The following is a 14,436-nucleotide window of genomic DNA, read 5'->3' on the forward strand; positions in this document are numbered from 1 at the left end:
GAAGTCGTGTTTTATTTCATGATAACATCGTTAATCTAGAAGAAGGAGCAAACTGTTAATTAAGTCTGTAAATGAAAATACCTGGGAGGAGTTGCAAGGATAGAAATCATGCACAGGTAGAGAAGGGATAAGGACAAACAGTGATTTGTTTTACAAAATGTCCCTACTACAGCTGTGTGGGAAATAATCCCCAAATCTCCTGCAGCTGCAGAAGGAAACCTGGAAGGTGGCTGTGCTGGAGGACTGGGTGTGAATGAAATCTAGCAGAGGTAGTTAGTTCACTTTACCAAGAGAAGCCGGAATGCTAGAGGCCGCCGGGACTTTGCCAGTCGAACAGGTTTGAAATGGAGACTGCTGATTCATCCTGGAAAGGTGGCAGTATCCCCAGAGCGGCCCTCAGCAGGTTTCAGGGTGAGATTTCAGCTGGCGTGCGGGGTCAGGCGAGGAGCAGCCAGTAGCCCAGTGCTCTGAGGGATTTGTGCCCCCCCTTCCCAAGCAAAGCCCAGCGTGGCTTAAAAAGGGAACAGAATACATTGCACCCAGGAGTAGCAAGAGACCAAAAACCACATCACAAACGTTGGTGCCTCCCTGTCTGCAGTGCTGCGTTCCCGGGGTGGGCAGCTCGTGGCCTGGGCAGCTTGTGTGCGGCATGTGGCAGATCCGGGAGGGGACTGGCAACAGTGACAACTTCAGGAAGGGAAATTCAGGTTGGAGATTGGGAGGAAATTTTGGCCTATGAGAGTGGTCAAGCGTTGGAGCGGGCTACCTAGAGGAACTGGAACCTCCATCCTTGGAAGTTTTCAAGAACAGATTAGACAAGGCACTTAGCTGGGATGATCCTGCTCTGAGCAGGAAGCTGGACTAGATGACTTTGTGAGGTCCCTTCCAGTCCTGCTTTCCTATGATCCTGTGACAGCCGGAGCAGAAAGCAGAGCAGCAGATGGGGCAGGGGTAGGAGACTGGAGTGGCGCTCAGGGATGGCATCGGGCTGCTTTGTGGCACACACAAAGCTTGGCCCTCGCTGCTCTTTTCTGTCCTGTGCACCTCGCTGCTAGGTGGACGGGCAAACTGAGGATACTTCAGAAGGGATGAAAACAGTAAGCAGGTTTAGGTTTTTGCTGCACCCAGACCCCAAAAGCCAGAGTCTATGTTTTGCTTTAAGGTGTATTTTAATTCTTGCTGACTAGCTAGTCCTACAGGATAATAATAATAATAATAAAACACTCGGATAACATAGCAAGAAATATTAGAACTGGAGACTTCCAACAACGTGCAGGTGAGCTGCATGTGTCTGGGAAGGCGTGGGGTTTTCTCCCCACTCTTTCTGGACAAGCGCGTGTCTGGGGGGGTTCTCACCTTGTGGGACTGGCTTCAGGATTTCTGAATGGGCAGTCGGGATGCCTGTTAAAACCATCGATCACAATCGACGGATTTTGTCATATGGTGCAAGTTATTTTGGGAGGTCAAATTAGGCAGGCTATGTGGTGCTGCCCAACTCGAGCTCTTCTTTGTCCGCTGTTGCTGTGGGTGCAAACACTTGTGCTTGGGATAAGCACAACATCCCGTAATTCCTTTAACCATCCTTTAATCTAGGTGCAGCTCACCAAAGCCTTTCAGGAATTATTTAGGCCAGCACCTGAAAATGGGTATGAACATGTTGGGACTATTAGGGGTGTGAAATGAAGTCAAAGTTTTCAGGATTGGATCCTAAGTTCCTTGCTCGCGAAACAGGTACAAGTTACTTTCTTCGGCATGTGCGTGATCTTGGATGTGTGTGGAGTTTCTCCCTTCTGAACAGTTTCTGATAGAGGCAAGGTTTCTTGAATGATCTTTCATTCTCAGTGCCAAGTTAAAACCGCCTACACCCATTCTCCAAAGCTGTCTTGTGCAAGCGCTGAGGGTGTCTGCCTCTGAATCATCCCCCTGCACTATTTTAAACTAATGTAGCCGATCTGCTGAGCAACCTGCTAGCTGGGGATTTCTTACGAGGACACAATAGGAACTACGGCTGTTTTGGTTTTGGGCTGTCTGCATGTGAGAGGACTACCGGCCACACCAGCACAGTCGTATTGGTCTTGTGAACTGTGGTGAGATGAGGAAGGGAAGAGCCCTGTGTTGCAGGGCCTGGGTCCGGCTCCCTGGTGACCTTGGACAAATGCCTATGGTGCGTCCCTGGGGGGCTGCTGTCATGCTCACCCAAAACCCTAAAACAGCAGTACAGGCACTAGGAGCGGTTATCCCTTGCGCCTGTTCCCAATCCCTCTGCTGGAGCGTGCCTGCAGGTGTCCCTGGAGTGGCTTCACTTCTGCATTGCCAGGCCTGGGGCATCTGTCCCCAGGTCCTCTTTTCAGCAGGCCTGGCGTGGCAGCGTCTTGTTCGCTGCTGCCTGTGGGCTTGGGGTAGGTGCTAAGTTTGTTGCACAGCCCGTGCATAGAGGTAACGAGAGGATGAAACCCCCCATGCTTCTGCCAGGGGCACCAGGGCTCGGTGAGTGGCCATTTGTGGGGTCTTTATTAGGGTGCCAGGAGAAGAGTTGGGAGGGGCTCTGAGGAAGTGGAAGATTTCACAGGGGAGCTTTGGGGAGAGTAGGTGTGAGGGCTCTGGAGGTGTCAGAGGGGGAGGGAAGCCTGGGTGCTTGAGGTGGGGTCTGCCAGTGGTGCCTCCCAATGCACTGAGCACCAGTTGCATGCAGGGTCGGGCAGCCCGGTGGAGAGCAGAGCCTGGGCCAGGGTGCAGTGGCTTCTCCACCCAGGGGACAGGTGAGGGCAGGATGTTACCCCAGCTACCAGTGTTGTGCATCTCCACCCGATGCCCCTGCACCCCCAAAGTTGCCCACACGCCCCAGGACGCGTGTGGCCAGGTTAGACCCTTGGCATTTTGCTTAAACATTGCAAGCATTTGCACTCCCCAAGGCAGCCCCCCAGAGAGACCCCCGGGCATTCCCAGGAAGGAGGTGGAGTGAAATGGTTAACAAGAGCTGAGCTAGGTGCAAATTGCATGACAAGTTATCAGGGGAAAAACTCCTGGATTTTCCCAGGCTATTTGCAGACCTTCAAGGGGGCCAGAGAAAACCTGTGTACCTGAAACCCTGCCTTGCTGCAAAGCCACCTCAGCTGGAGCAACTGATGCTAAGACTTGGTCATTTCAGAATGAATAAAGCAACCAGCTCTGCAGGTAGTAGTAGCTGCTTGCTGCTGTTGTGTTTGGTCTCCATAGGGCAGTTCCTTGGGTTGCTTATGGGGAAAAGGTCCTGAGTGGAAACCTCTTGAAATCAATGGGGACTTTTTCATGGGGGTATTTAGAGATCCTGATGACACTTTTATATTCTCAATATTTCATAAATTGGAAATGAGTGTCCTCAAGAGGAGAACGTGTGATTATGAGAGCAGGGTCTGGTCATGTATTACCCAAAGTGTCTATTTTTAAGTATTAAAAAACTTGCACCAAACCTGCAATTTAAATATCAGCTAGAGATGACTAAGTACTTTAAAATAATTCTTAAAATTCGATACCAGAAGTGTTCAGTGATCTTAGATTTCTTTTTAGAAACATTATTGGTTAACCTATAAAAACACTGAGATTTCAGCTGTCTGCCCCTGTAGACATCCTGATGGTGATGATTATTAATATTGTAGTGAGGGACAGGATAAGAAAGTATTTTAATAACATAAAATGTATACTCTAAGAAAGACGTGTGTTCTCTTTGCTTTCCTGTTTGGGGCAACGCTTCCACGTCCAGTCTTCTGGGGGATGTAGAAAAACCCTGTGACCGGGGTTTCGGCAGTCTGGGCAGGCCACTGTCCCCAGGTTGCCTTCCCCACTATTTTATTAAAACGTCTGCCGTGCACTCCTCTATCAATGATCAGGTCTGATCGCTGGACAATGCATTTGGCATTGAAGTCAAAGTCACCACTTAGAGCTTTGTCACCACACCGAAATTCTGTGTGTAAAGAAAAGGATGTTTTATGGCATGTGTATTTAATGCAGATATTCTCTGTCTGTGCTCTCTCGGTGTATGTAGTAGGCTGGATCCCAAGATTGTGACTCTCCTGCTGTTACTGAAGAGCTGCTGTCAGAAGGTAGGAAGGTGTACTGAAAATCTTAGTAAGAGATGGCAGTTTTTAATTGAGCAGCCTTCTGTAGACGGAGCAGTTTGCACCCAGAACGCTGCTTTGGGGAACAATCCACTCACATTAACTGTGCAGGCTTCTGCGTGAGTGCATATGCTCTTTCCATGAAGCTATCACCAAATGAATCTTAGTAGTCAAAGCATCTCCCCAAGAATGCTTTTGAAAGCCTGATCTGTTGTACAGAGCATTCTCGGTTTTCAAATGGAAGCCACAATAATGACCGAGTTTATGTAAAACACTGCAGAATAGTATCATTGAGATATCATATTAGATGCACAAAGTCGATGTGATGCTTGCTGCCAGACACAAAGCATTGCAAGCTCTGAAGTACTTCAAACAGATGCTAGCACTTTTGTAATGTTCTCAGTACATCATCTGTGATTAGGCATTATTGTAAACTCAACGAAGTCTGAAATCCAGTCCATTTTGACTTGGTGCTCTTTAGCTGAAATAACTGAATCCTAACCAGCAACAGTATCCAAGACAATAGCAAGGAAATGAAGCAATTATAGTCTGAGTACTAAAAGTGGAGTTCTTTATTAATTTTATGTCTGTAATATGAAGTTTATTATGGTTTCAAATACTTTTTCACTTACTGAACAGCAGGTTAGATATAAAATGTGAAATTTTACTCGCTATTAATCTATAAAGCCCGTTAGTACTTTCAAATGGCTGAGCTATTGAAGTGTAAGGAATTGCTAACACATCCGTGACTGCCTTTTCTACAACTATTTATGAACCGTATTGAATGTGGTGCTTATTGTGTAGTTAAACACATTACTGAAAAGTCCTAGCCAGGTGTGGGGCTGGATCATGTTGGCAGCCATTGGTTCATGGAGGTTAACTCCTGGAAGGGCCCTAGATCCTCTCACTTCTTGTCCATCAACAATCATTGCACTTCACGCAGTTCCCCTTGTACTGAGCCCAATGCCTTGGGGGTGATTACCGCAGGTGTCTAGAAGAGCATCTGTCTGGCTTGAATCTGAAGAGGACCGGAGGCAGGAAATCCATTCGTTCATTTGGATGATGGTTAATCACCATTGCTTGGAATATGGCTAACTTAACTTCGGCTGTTGTGGCATCTGCCTCCAGCCAGGTTTCTTCTTCTGTCCGTCGCTGGGAAAGAAGAGTCTCTTGGCACTTATTCTTTTCACGCTGAGGATGTACTTTCACAGCGTCGCCGCTCGGTCTTCTTGATCAGCTGGATAGACTGAGTTGCCAGGCCTCTTCTCCAGCCTCCCAGCTGTTTCGATAGCTCTTTCCTGCAGTCTTTGCATTTTCCAGCCCCCTTGCTGATGCATGGACACCAACCCCATCTGCGATGGTCTGGCATCAGCCTCACTGAGGCATATCCAGAGGTAAAATGAGCCTCTTCCTCCCCTGCACATACACGTAGGGATCTTAATAGTCCCCTTTTTGTCCCCGGCACTGACCACTAGTGTGGATTTGCTGGTCCCCTCTGCCCCATCTCTGCTCCCCAGGCCCAGTTCGCACTCAGCAGATGCGCTCTGCCTTCCTCCTTCCCAGGGCCCTGTCTGCGTTGAGGGTGAGACCATGTTGAAGGCTACTTCTTGAGCTCTGTCACTTATCTGGGTCTCCCTCTACTTAAGAAATGCAATTTTTTAAAAATGAGGATGCTATATGGTCCTGGGGCAAATATTTTACAATAATCTAAACATGTTCTGTCCATCTTTATGAGCCAGACATCCAGGCTCATCAGAGAATGGAATTAGGCTTGTTGGACCAGCTTTCCCTAAAATCACTCATCATATCCCCTACAAAACAATGGAATTATGGTAAACACTACAAGTTTCCTCTGATTTATTTTATTTTATTTTATTTATTTTGGCATCTTTTGAAATTATTGCTGTATGTTAGTTTGTGAGGAGAGAATTCGAAGGCAAAGGAATGTTTTTGGTGTACCAGGTCTCAACTGAAACACACGATGAGAGTGTTAGGTGAATGTTACAGCACTACCAATGATATAAAACAGCAGTTTGTGTTGGTGGACAGTCACAAATTAGATAATAGTTTCCAGTCTTTGCCCTAAATTACCCCTCATAATATGAGGAAAAAACCCTATTTTAATCCATTGTTATTTTACAAAAGGACTAACCAGAGTCACTATTTCCTTGTGTAATGATATCAGTATCATTAATGTTCTATAAATAAATTACAGCAAGGCTAGCCTGCCTTGATTTGGTCACAATATATCATGGGATCATCATGTGAATATTCATGGAAAAGCCATGCAAGATTATGGGGGTGTTGGTTGCAAAGAACAATTTTTCCAACTATTTAGTTGGTCTAATAAAAGAGATCACATTTACCCAAAGAACCTTGTCTGCCTGTGCAACATATATGCTATTTTTCCTTTTGCTTTTGATATGCCCAGGTTTTTTGCACAACCCCAAGAAAGTGTTGACTACCTTCAACTTATGAGAAAGCAGCAAGCACTATAGCCCCATAGTCAGGGTACACTGGGGCAAATGCTCCTCTTATTTATACTTGTAAATATGAGTGTTATAATTTACAATATGCGGAGGAATTGCTAGACCAGTGATTCTCAGCCGGGCGACTGTGGCATCCTGGGGTGCCTTGAGATCCTTTCTAGGGTGCTGTGGGCTGTTGCACAGTGTTAAGTGTGCAAATGTGAATCACAAATAAATCCAAAAAGATTTCAAACAGGAACCCATGATGTCCGAAACATGCCGACCTGTTGAGGGCTTTGGGTGCTTTGCAACAGAAACATTGCTCTATTATTTTTTGATAGCTGGAAAACGTAGCGCTGACATTTTCGAAGGTGCTGCTGCATTAATAGCATGTTGTAAGAAAAGGAGGAGTTGGCTCTTTCAAAAAGATCCTGTTGTTTTTCACGTCTTTGGAAGCTTGAACATCAAATGTCTTTCTCCCTGAAATTTGTCCTTTTCCTTTCGGGACACGCACCTTTCTTTCTCTTCACCTGTCCTGTCCAGCAGAGTTCAGAGTTGCAATGAATATTGTCATTACTTTGGTTTTCTGCCATGGATGATGTCGGCATGGCTTGGGGAACTGTATTAGGGAGACAGCAGAGGGAGCACGGGAGCACCGGGATGGGCGGTGGGGTCCACGGTTGTTTGTCGTTTCTGTTTTGCAAAAAGGCAGCTAAAAAAATGTTAGTGCCTTTCAGGTCTTGGATGCAGCAGCTTCTTCACTGGCTCATGTTCCTCCCCAGATTACATATGTGATCTTTTCAACCCTTAAGGGCAGATTAAACCAGGCCAGAAATCCCTCGGCTGTCAGCACAAATTGGGTGATAGTGCAGCAACTTTTAAAATAAGTTTTAACTTTCTCTTTCCCCCCAAACGTCATCTGCGCAGTGTGCAAAAGCTCTGGAATTTGAATGTAATGGGCTACGACTGATGTGTCATCGCTCCGCCGAAGGATAACCAATGCATCACAAATCTGTGCTTAGAAATGGGACTTTTTTGAGACGATGCTTTTCTAGTAAGTGTAGAAAAGCTTTGTTAAACGGCACAAAAATGTTTGCTCCAGACGAGAAGCTGCCAGTCTCGCGGGGTTTCGGAGCCTCTCGGTGGCCTGCTGGAGTCACGGAGGGCCACCGCCTAGGCCTGGAGAGAAGCTCTTGCTTTGTGCCATGGTGCTTGCTGTGCTGCAGTGACCTGGTCCTGCCCTGGACGAGAACCACCGCACTACAGCATCTGGACACTGCACGATCAGCTTGCTGTATCTGCAGCTTCTTCGGGTGCAAGAGCTCGTTCACTCCACTCCCACACCCCTAGTCCCTGCTGAGCATCGACGGGGGAATGAGTTCAGCAGCTTGCATCTCTCCGTGGCTGCTTGGATGATGATGGGAGTGCCGGTCGGACTTGTCTGTGCCCCGATAGTCTCAGAGGGACACGTCTGCACGGTGCATTTGGCCTGGGTTCAATGCTGCTCCTCAGCTCCCTCTCGTCCACACAGGAAAGGGTCTAACGTGGGCTTCGGGGGGCCGTGACCCTGCTCTAGCTGGTCTGGTTCAGCTCAGGTTGGCAACTTGGCCACTTTGTGCTGAGTACCCAGGCTAATCAGTGGGTGTGCTAATAGTCCTCCGGTGATATCCCACAATTTCTTCTGGGTTGCATTTTCTGTACTGTTTCCTCTGTTCTTCTGCCCTGACTCAGTGTTTGAACTCACTCCTTTTTCTCTGCCTTTCCATAGCACAGCATCTGAGAGAGTGCACTGTGCCTCTGCCTGTGGTCCGTAGATTTGATTCCTGAATGGCATGCTCATTAAAAGTTCTTGCTCCCAAATGTAGTTCACTTTTACCTTTGGTAGCTCCACCTGGGGTTGAGCACTGTTCTCGCATCGCTGCCACGCGAGCAACTTTCCCTATGCCTGAAAGCTTGTGAAGAACCATTTTACCGATGATTCAGCTGGCCTAATAAAAGAGATCACATCTGCCCAACGAACCTTGCCAGCCTACAAATGCGTTCGCAGAACGGCTGAGCGTAGGGGCTGCAAATAGTCAGGGGATGTCCTAGCATGCGGCTAGTTCAGCACTGCTGCAAGTGCTGTTTCACAAGTCTCGCATGGGCAGGACGTCACGGCGGAGATGACCCACCCGCACTGGCAAGCCCAGGCCAGCTTTGCAGTGAGATGTACCCCGCGATTCTTTGGAGGAAGACCTGGATGCTGAATCTGGTTGCACCGACTAGACCATCTGAATGTGGCATTTGGGCATCCCTTACTACCCATAGAAGTGAGTTCTCTCCTGACAGAATAGCAAAGGAGAAACTGGGGGTTTCCCCTCTTATGGACTTCGTATCAGAAAAAAATTCATCCGCAAAGGTGGTATTCTGTCCAAAACGCATGTGTATACGGGAGTAACGCCTTGCCAGCATCTATCACTCCCTTCTCTTTTCCTCTTCCTAAAACAAATGGGATGATTTTTAGGGAGTGTTTTTTCCTCAGCTGAAATGTTTTAAAGTTCCTGGCATCACATTTTTCAAGAAGCATTTTATCTTGTTCAAATACAAATATATTCAATAAATAGTTACTTTATAAAAAAAACAAAACACCATTGTACCTGTGGTTTTTTATGTGCTTATGTTTGTGTTCTGAAACATCTGGATTTAAATGGTGTCTATTCTCCTCCGGTTATCCAGATGAAAATGAAGGAATAAATGGGCACATCTTCATGAGACACTAAAAAAATGCTCAGTAGACTAAGCGTTAGCATGTCATGGCAAAAGCTGTGCTAATGTGCCGTAGAATTAGTCTACCATGCATTAGTGTCACTAAAAGGGCATCTGCTGGTGCTACTGCATAATAGTGCCGGTTGCTAGTTAGTACCTGCTAAATTTAATGCACAGTAACTATGGTGCGTTAATGCAGGTGTAGACGTGCCCAATAGGTATCATTTTCATCCAAGTCAGGGGTCAAACTAATTGTTAATTTTATTTTATTTTTTTTAAAAACAGGTTTTGATTTCTTTACAGTAAAACTTGTGAAACTTCCCAGTAAAATATGATTATTGCTGTATATTTTTTTTAAGGATACTAGTCCTCTGTCTTGTAATGTTTGCAAGCTTTTAAATGCACACGTCTTTTTGTCAAAGACCAGTGCGTGTTTTTGAATACATTTTTAACATGCATTTTCTGTCATGGTCTGCAGCAGAAGGCATGGACATCACTGACTTGAGAGGTATTTCTTGGGAATATTTTTATTTTTGTTTGCCTTGACTTACATGTTCAATCGCAAGAGGCTCCCATACAAATATTTGACAGCTGTGTGTTTTCTTCAGCTCATTTTTTATTTCGGGAAGATGCAGAAAAGCTGCCGGTGCCTTTTTGGCCAGCCTCGATTTATCTTTAAACTAGCAGGCCATGTGGGTTTTTTTCCAGCATTTAATATTCTCTCTTACAAGTAGGCTTAGAGAAGGCTTCTATTTCCTGCAGGCCAGCTCTCGAAAAAAAGAGCGAGTTCTTACGTGGCTGGACACGGTACTGTTTTATTTTAGCTGAAGGTGCTACAGTGTTGGGACAAAAATAACAGCAGGTAGGTTGGCTTGTGGTTCACACTAATGCTATGGGCTTCGATCCAGGATTGCTCAAGTAGGGTGTAGACACTGCATCCACTTCCATAAATGCCGAGTAAAGGGTGGTAAGCTGGAGGTCAGGTAAGCTGGCGTGGGGGGTGCTGCTGCTGCTGCCGCCATCCACCTGGCAGTGTGGAGGCAAACACTGGGAGGGGGCTGGGGAGGATGAGATGAGAACCAGGGGGTCCGCAGCCAGGCTGTCGTCTTTCAGCTCTTCCCAGAGATTTCCTATAACAAAACAAAACGCTCCGGGTGAGCTTCTGCTTGTGTCTGCACTCATGGTCCTTTAGGCAAGGGATTGCTGGTGGGTGTACCCCTCCCGCCACACACACCTGTGCTAAAGGAGCCAGAACGGGCTTTTCCCCATGATTTGCCTCCATGACTAATCCCAAAGTGGCGGAAGACAGACCTTCATCGAAGAAGAGTTCCTAGCTCGCTTTTCAAATGTGGACAGACATAACCTGGCTGTCAGCTGGAAGAGGCACCAGCTGAGTTGCAAGCTGCTGGGGGCGATTTATGGGGCAGATCTACCAATAATGTTGATGCCCAATCTGCAGGCCTAATTAATCCAGCTGCATGTGCAAATCAGTTTGGTGCACATGCAGGTTGCCAGACTGTGGGCTCTGCATCTTTAGAAATTTTAAAGTCTGGGCTAGACAAAGTGTTGGCTGGGAATGGGGTGATCTAGTTGAGGCTGGTCCTGCTATGAGCAGGGGTTGGACTAGATGTGACCTCCTGAGCTCCCTTCAACCCTCTTTGTCTGTGATTCTGTGATGAGCAAAGATTGGAAATGCTGCTGAGAATGTACCCGCCTCCCCCTTTCCCCCTGAATGACAGAGTACAAGGGTGACACTAAAGAATAAGTTTAATCACTGCATCAGGGCTGTAGCTTTCTGCTCAGTTTTTGTGCAAACTTCTATGGAAAAGTTTGCACAAAATCAGCAGAGATTTTCTGTGGCAGGGGGAGCTGTCACCACGTTTGCACCCACAGCTGTTCTGACATACCCAGTGCCAGTGAAGGCAGGGTTTGTAATAAGTCTGGCTTGTTACTGATAGATAGGGACCCCCAGTTATTTGAAAAAGGAGATAAGGCAGAAGGCAGGCGTGAAATGTGAGCTCTTGCTGCTTGTACCGTACAGATGTGTGCACACACATGCATTCACTCGGCCGTCGTGGATGCAAACACAGGATCCCAAGCACGTGGGTTCCTTCGCCATTTGGACCCACCAGTGTTGTCCATCGACTTAACCCTACTGTCAGTGGAGCTAGAACAAATTGCTGGCGTTGCCCTGTGCATCTGCACGCTCTCCTGCTGCGCGCTGATTTTGCTGCATCTCTGTGAAGGGAACTTGCGTGCCTGTTGTCCTGTGCAAAGGACAAGAGCTACGTATGCAGTAGGAAAGTTGCGGCCTTTAATCTATACCTGTGTTACCTATACTTGGTCCTTTCACTAACTGTTTTTATCCTTTGGAAGTGCCTGATCCAGGTTTGAGCACCACAGCCATTCAAAAGAACTAATGTTTTGCTAGGAGGAGAAATTTTGGTGACAGCAATATATAATTAATCCTTTGGGAGAACTTGATCAAATTTAGGAAGTCCATTCAGGGCCCAGCCAAATCTCTGAAGCGCTACATGGGGATAGATTGCACTTTTTTGAACAAAGACGTGGAAGGTATTAGAATATAAAGGATGAAAGGAACCCAAAATTTTCTACGTAAAGCATAATCAGACGTAGTCATGTCTCCTCACTTTTATGTGATGATCTCTGATGTGCGTTTAGTAACTGTGCTTGGGTACTTTTCTCTGGGGAAATATATGTGGAGATGTGGAAGACGGAGTTTGAGAGACTCACTGCCGTACGCAGTAGAGGCAGAGATGAGGGCGTATAAGCTATTTTTCTAGCTCTGAGTCTATTTGTCTTGTCTTGGAAACCTTCTTTATTCATTCCTTGCTGCAGGAGATGGTGAAACATCCTGGACTACTTTTTGGGACCGTGGGAAGGGCAAGTCAACAAGGACAGGGAAGTGAGACCCATAAGTCTACTCATAGGTGTTTTTGGCTGTGTTCAGGGCACTGGGGAAAAGATTTTGTGTGGGTCAGATCTCCTTTGGCAATGCACACAATGAGCAAGCGCACGTCAGTGGAAGATGAGGCACTTACCTTGGAGATCAAAATCAGTCAGGGATGGATTAAGGGCGTCGATGTCATTGCTCAGGTCGCCGTCTTGCATGAGCGTGTCCTGCATCGTTCGGGTCGTGGACTGCTCTGTCAGCATCTTCATGCCATGTATAGGAGGGGTCTGAGCTGGCAAGGGGGAGTCCTGGGTGGTGCTAGGCTGTGCCCTGAGTTCACTTTGGGTATCTCCAGAAGGGAATATGGTCTGAGGGATTCCTGGTGATTGCTGCATTAACGTAGTCGAGATTGGAGGAAAGCCCTGTGATGATGCATAGCACGAGGAGTGGTGCCCTCTGAGCAAACTTGGTAGTGGGTTCTTGGCACACAACGGTCCTGGTGGATGAATAGCATGCAAAGACTGTGGGATAGCAGACGAGAGGGACGGGTCACACAGGGAGTGGGGCTGGACTAACATCTGTCTGGAAACGCCCGATGAACTTGTGACACCATTTGGATTGCAGGCCATGACGGAAGGCCTCAGCTTGTCCATCTTCTCTCCTATCAATGTGTCGAGCTCTTCTAAAAAGAGAAATGGAACAAAACCAAGTTACAATGTGACTCTTTGCCAGGTATTGCCCGCTCTGCATTGAGGTTGTCCCCTGCTCGGGGTGCGGCTAGGATTTTAGTGATGCTCCTGAAATGGCTGTACAGGACGTGGTTGACGTGTCCCATTAGCAATGTTGGGAACAAAGCCAACTCTTATTTTATCCTTAGACTTTTTCTGCTTTTCCCGTCTGCCAGCCACTTCCTAAACAGGAGGACCATTTCCCTTCCCAGCATCCAAATCCTCTTCTATTGCTTGAGTCTCGGTGTATTTATGCTGCGTGCCCCTAACAAAAGGGTCTGTGGGCCACTGCTTGACAATGAATGTGTTGGGCTATTACTGACCTGGCTTGGCCATACTCTTCCTCACAGCGACCGGATCTTTCCTCTTCCATTTCTGGAGCTCTTCCTGCATCTTATCGATTTTGGCGGGATTCAGTGCCCACAGACAGCCTTTCCGAGAAGAACTGCCTGACTTATTTTCAACTTTCTCAAAGCACTTGTTCAAGGATAAGTTATGGCGTACAGAATTCTTCCAGCCGTCCGGAGCTGTCTGGAAAAACCAAGTCAACCGACGGTTAAAAGATTCCCCCACCTAGCTTCCTCTGCCTCCAGGTCTGAACGAGAAGCTCAAGAGTGGGTAGCTCGGCATCGTTTTAATGAAAATAAAGACCTGCCACCAGAGTGGCTGGGCAGAGAGAGTGACCAAAGAAATTAAAACTGAAAGAGGACCATCGATTCACATTGGTGTTTTTTTTTCTCCAAGGGATCATTACGACATCATCCTAATAACAGATATGCTCTTGTTTTAGACCCATTTATTTTTAAAGGACATAAGCAAGGATTTCTCTCTCTCTCTGTATGTCTGTCTGTCTCTCTCTGGGAATTTGTTCTGGGAGGTAATGCAGAGCCCACTCTCAGGGACCCTTTCCTGAGTGGCATTTTTCAAGCCCAGTCTCGTGGTTGATTACTCCCATTCTCTAGCTATGTTTGGATGAAGTATAGCTACGTGGTTGTGTCGGGTTGGTAGGAAGTGATGAAAAGAATCATCATCAAACGTGCTCATACAGAGCTTTGTGTTGTTCAAAAGACCTCGCATCTAGGAAGGCGATTTATGCCTTATTTATACAAGAGATTCCTGGAACAACCCCAGTTCCCCTCGTGTCAAGCTGGGGCATTCAGTCCCGATGCACAGAGCTGTGCCAAAGCTACAGATGTTTTCCAAAACCCACTGAGCTCGGTGAAATGGCCCCTTCCCCCACAGTCTTGACTTTAGCAGGCTTGGAATCAGGTCCTGAATCACTAATCCATTTCTTGCCATGGCCTAGCCCTTTCTTTGCTTGCCTGCTCTCTAAGTACTGAGTAGGTTTTGGCAATGAGCTTTACAACATCATCGCTCCAGGCAGTAGGCTGCAGGTCAGATTAAAAGGCTGAGACCAGAATAAATCCCTGATTTGCACATTGCAATACCTAGAACTGACAACTTCTTTCGGCCAAGTGCTTTTTGCA

The 14,436-nt window shown here is 46.8% G+C and overlaps 1 protein-coding gene across 3 annotated transcripts in view; it reads right to left on the reverse strand.

Annotated features, from left to right (window-relative positions):
• Nucleotides 1–9,801: 9,801 nt before the first annotated feature.
• The window catches only part of FOXN1 (forkhead box N1), a 37,852-nt gene continuing 33,217 nt past the window's right edge, over nucleotides 9,802–14,436 (reverse strand). For all 3 annotated transcript variants that reach the window (XM_090025316.1, XM_090025315.1, XM_090025317.1), the window contains 3 exons: nucleotides 13,273–13,480; nucleotides 12,370–12,903; nucleotides 9,802–10,437 (listed from right to left, as the gene is read on the reverse strand). In XM_090025316.1, the coding sequence (XP_089881442.1) occupies nucleotides 10,187–10,437; nucleotides 12,370–12,903; nucleotides 13,273–13,480 (993 nt within the window). In that variant the 3' untranslated portion in view covers nucleotides 9,802–10,186. The remainder of the gene's footprint in view (nucleotides 10,438–12,369; nucleotides 12,904–13,272; nucleotides 13,481–14,436) is intronic.

Source organism: Crocodylus siamensis, chromosome 13, assembly GCF_052110815.1.
Source record: "Crocodylus siamensis isolate JL-2025a chromosome 13, ASM5211081v1, whole genome shotgun sequence".
Classification (NCBI taxonomy): Eukaryota; Metazoa; Chordata; order Crocodylia; family Crocodylidae; genus Crocodylus; species Crocodylus siamensis.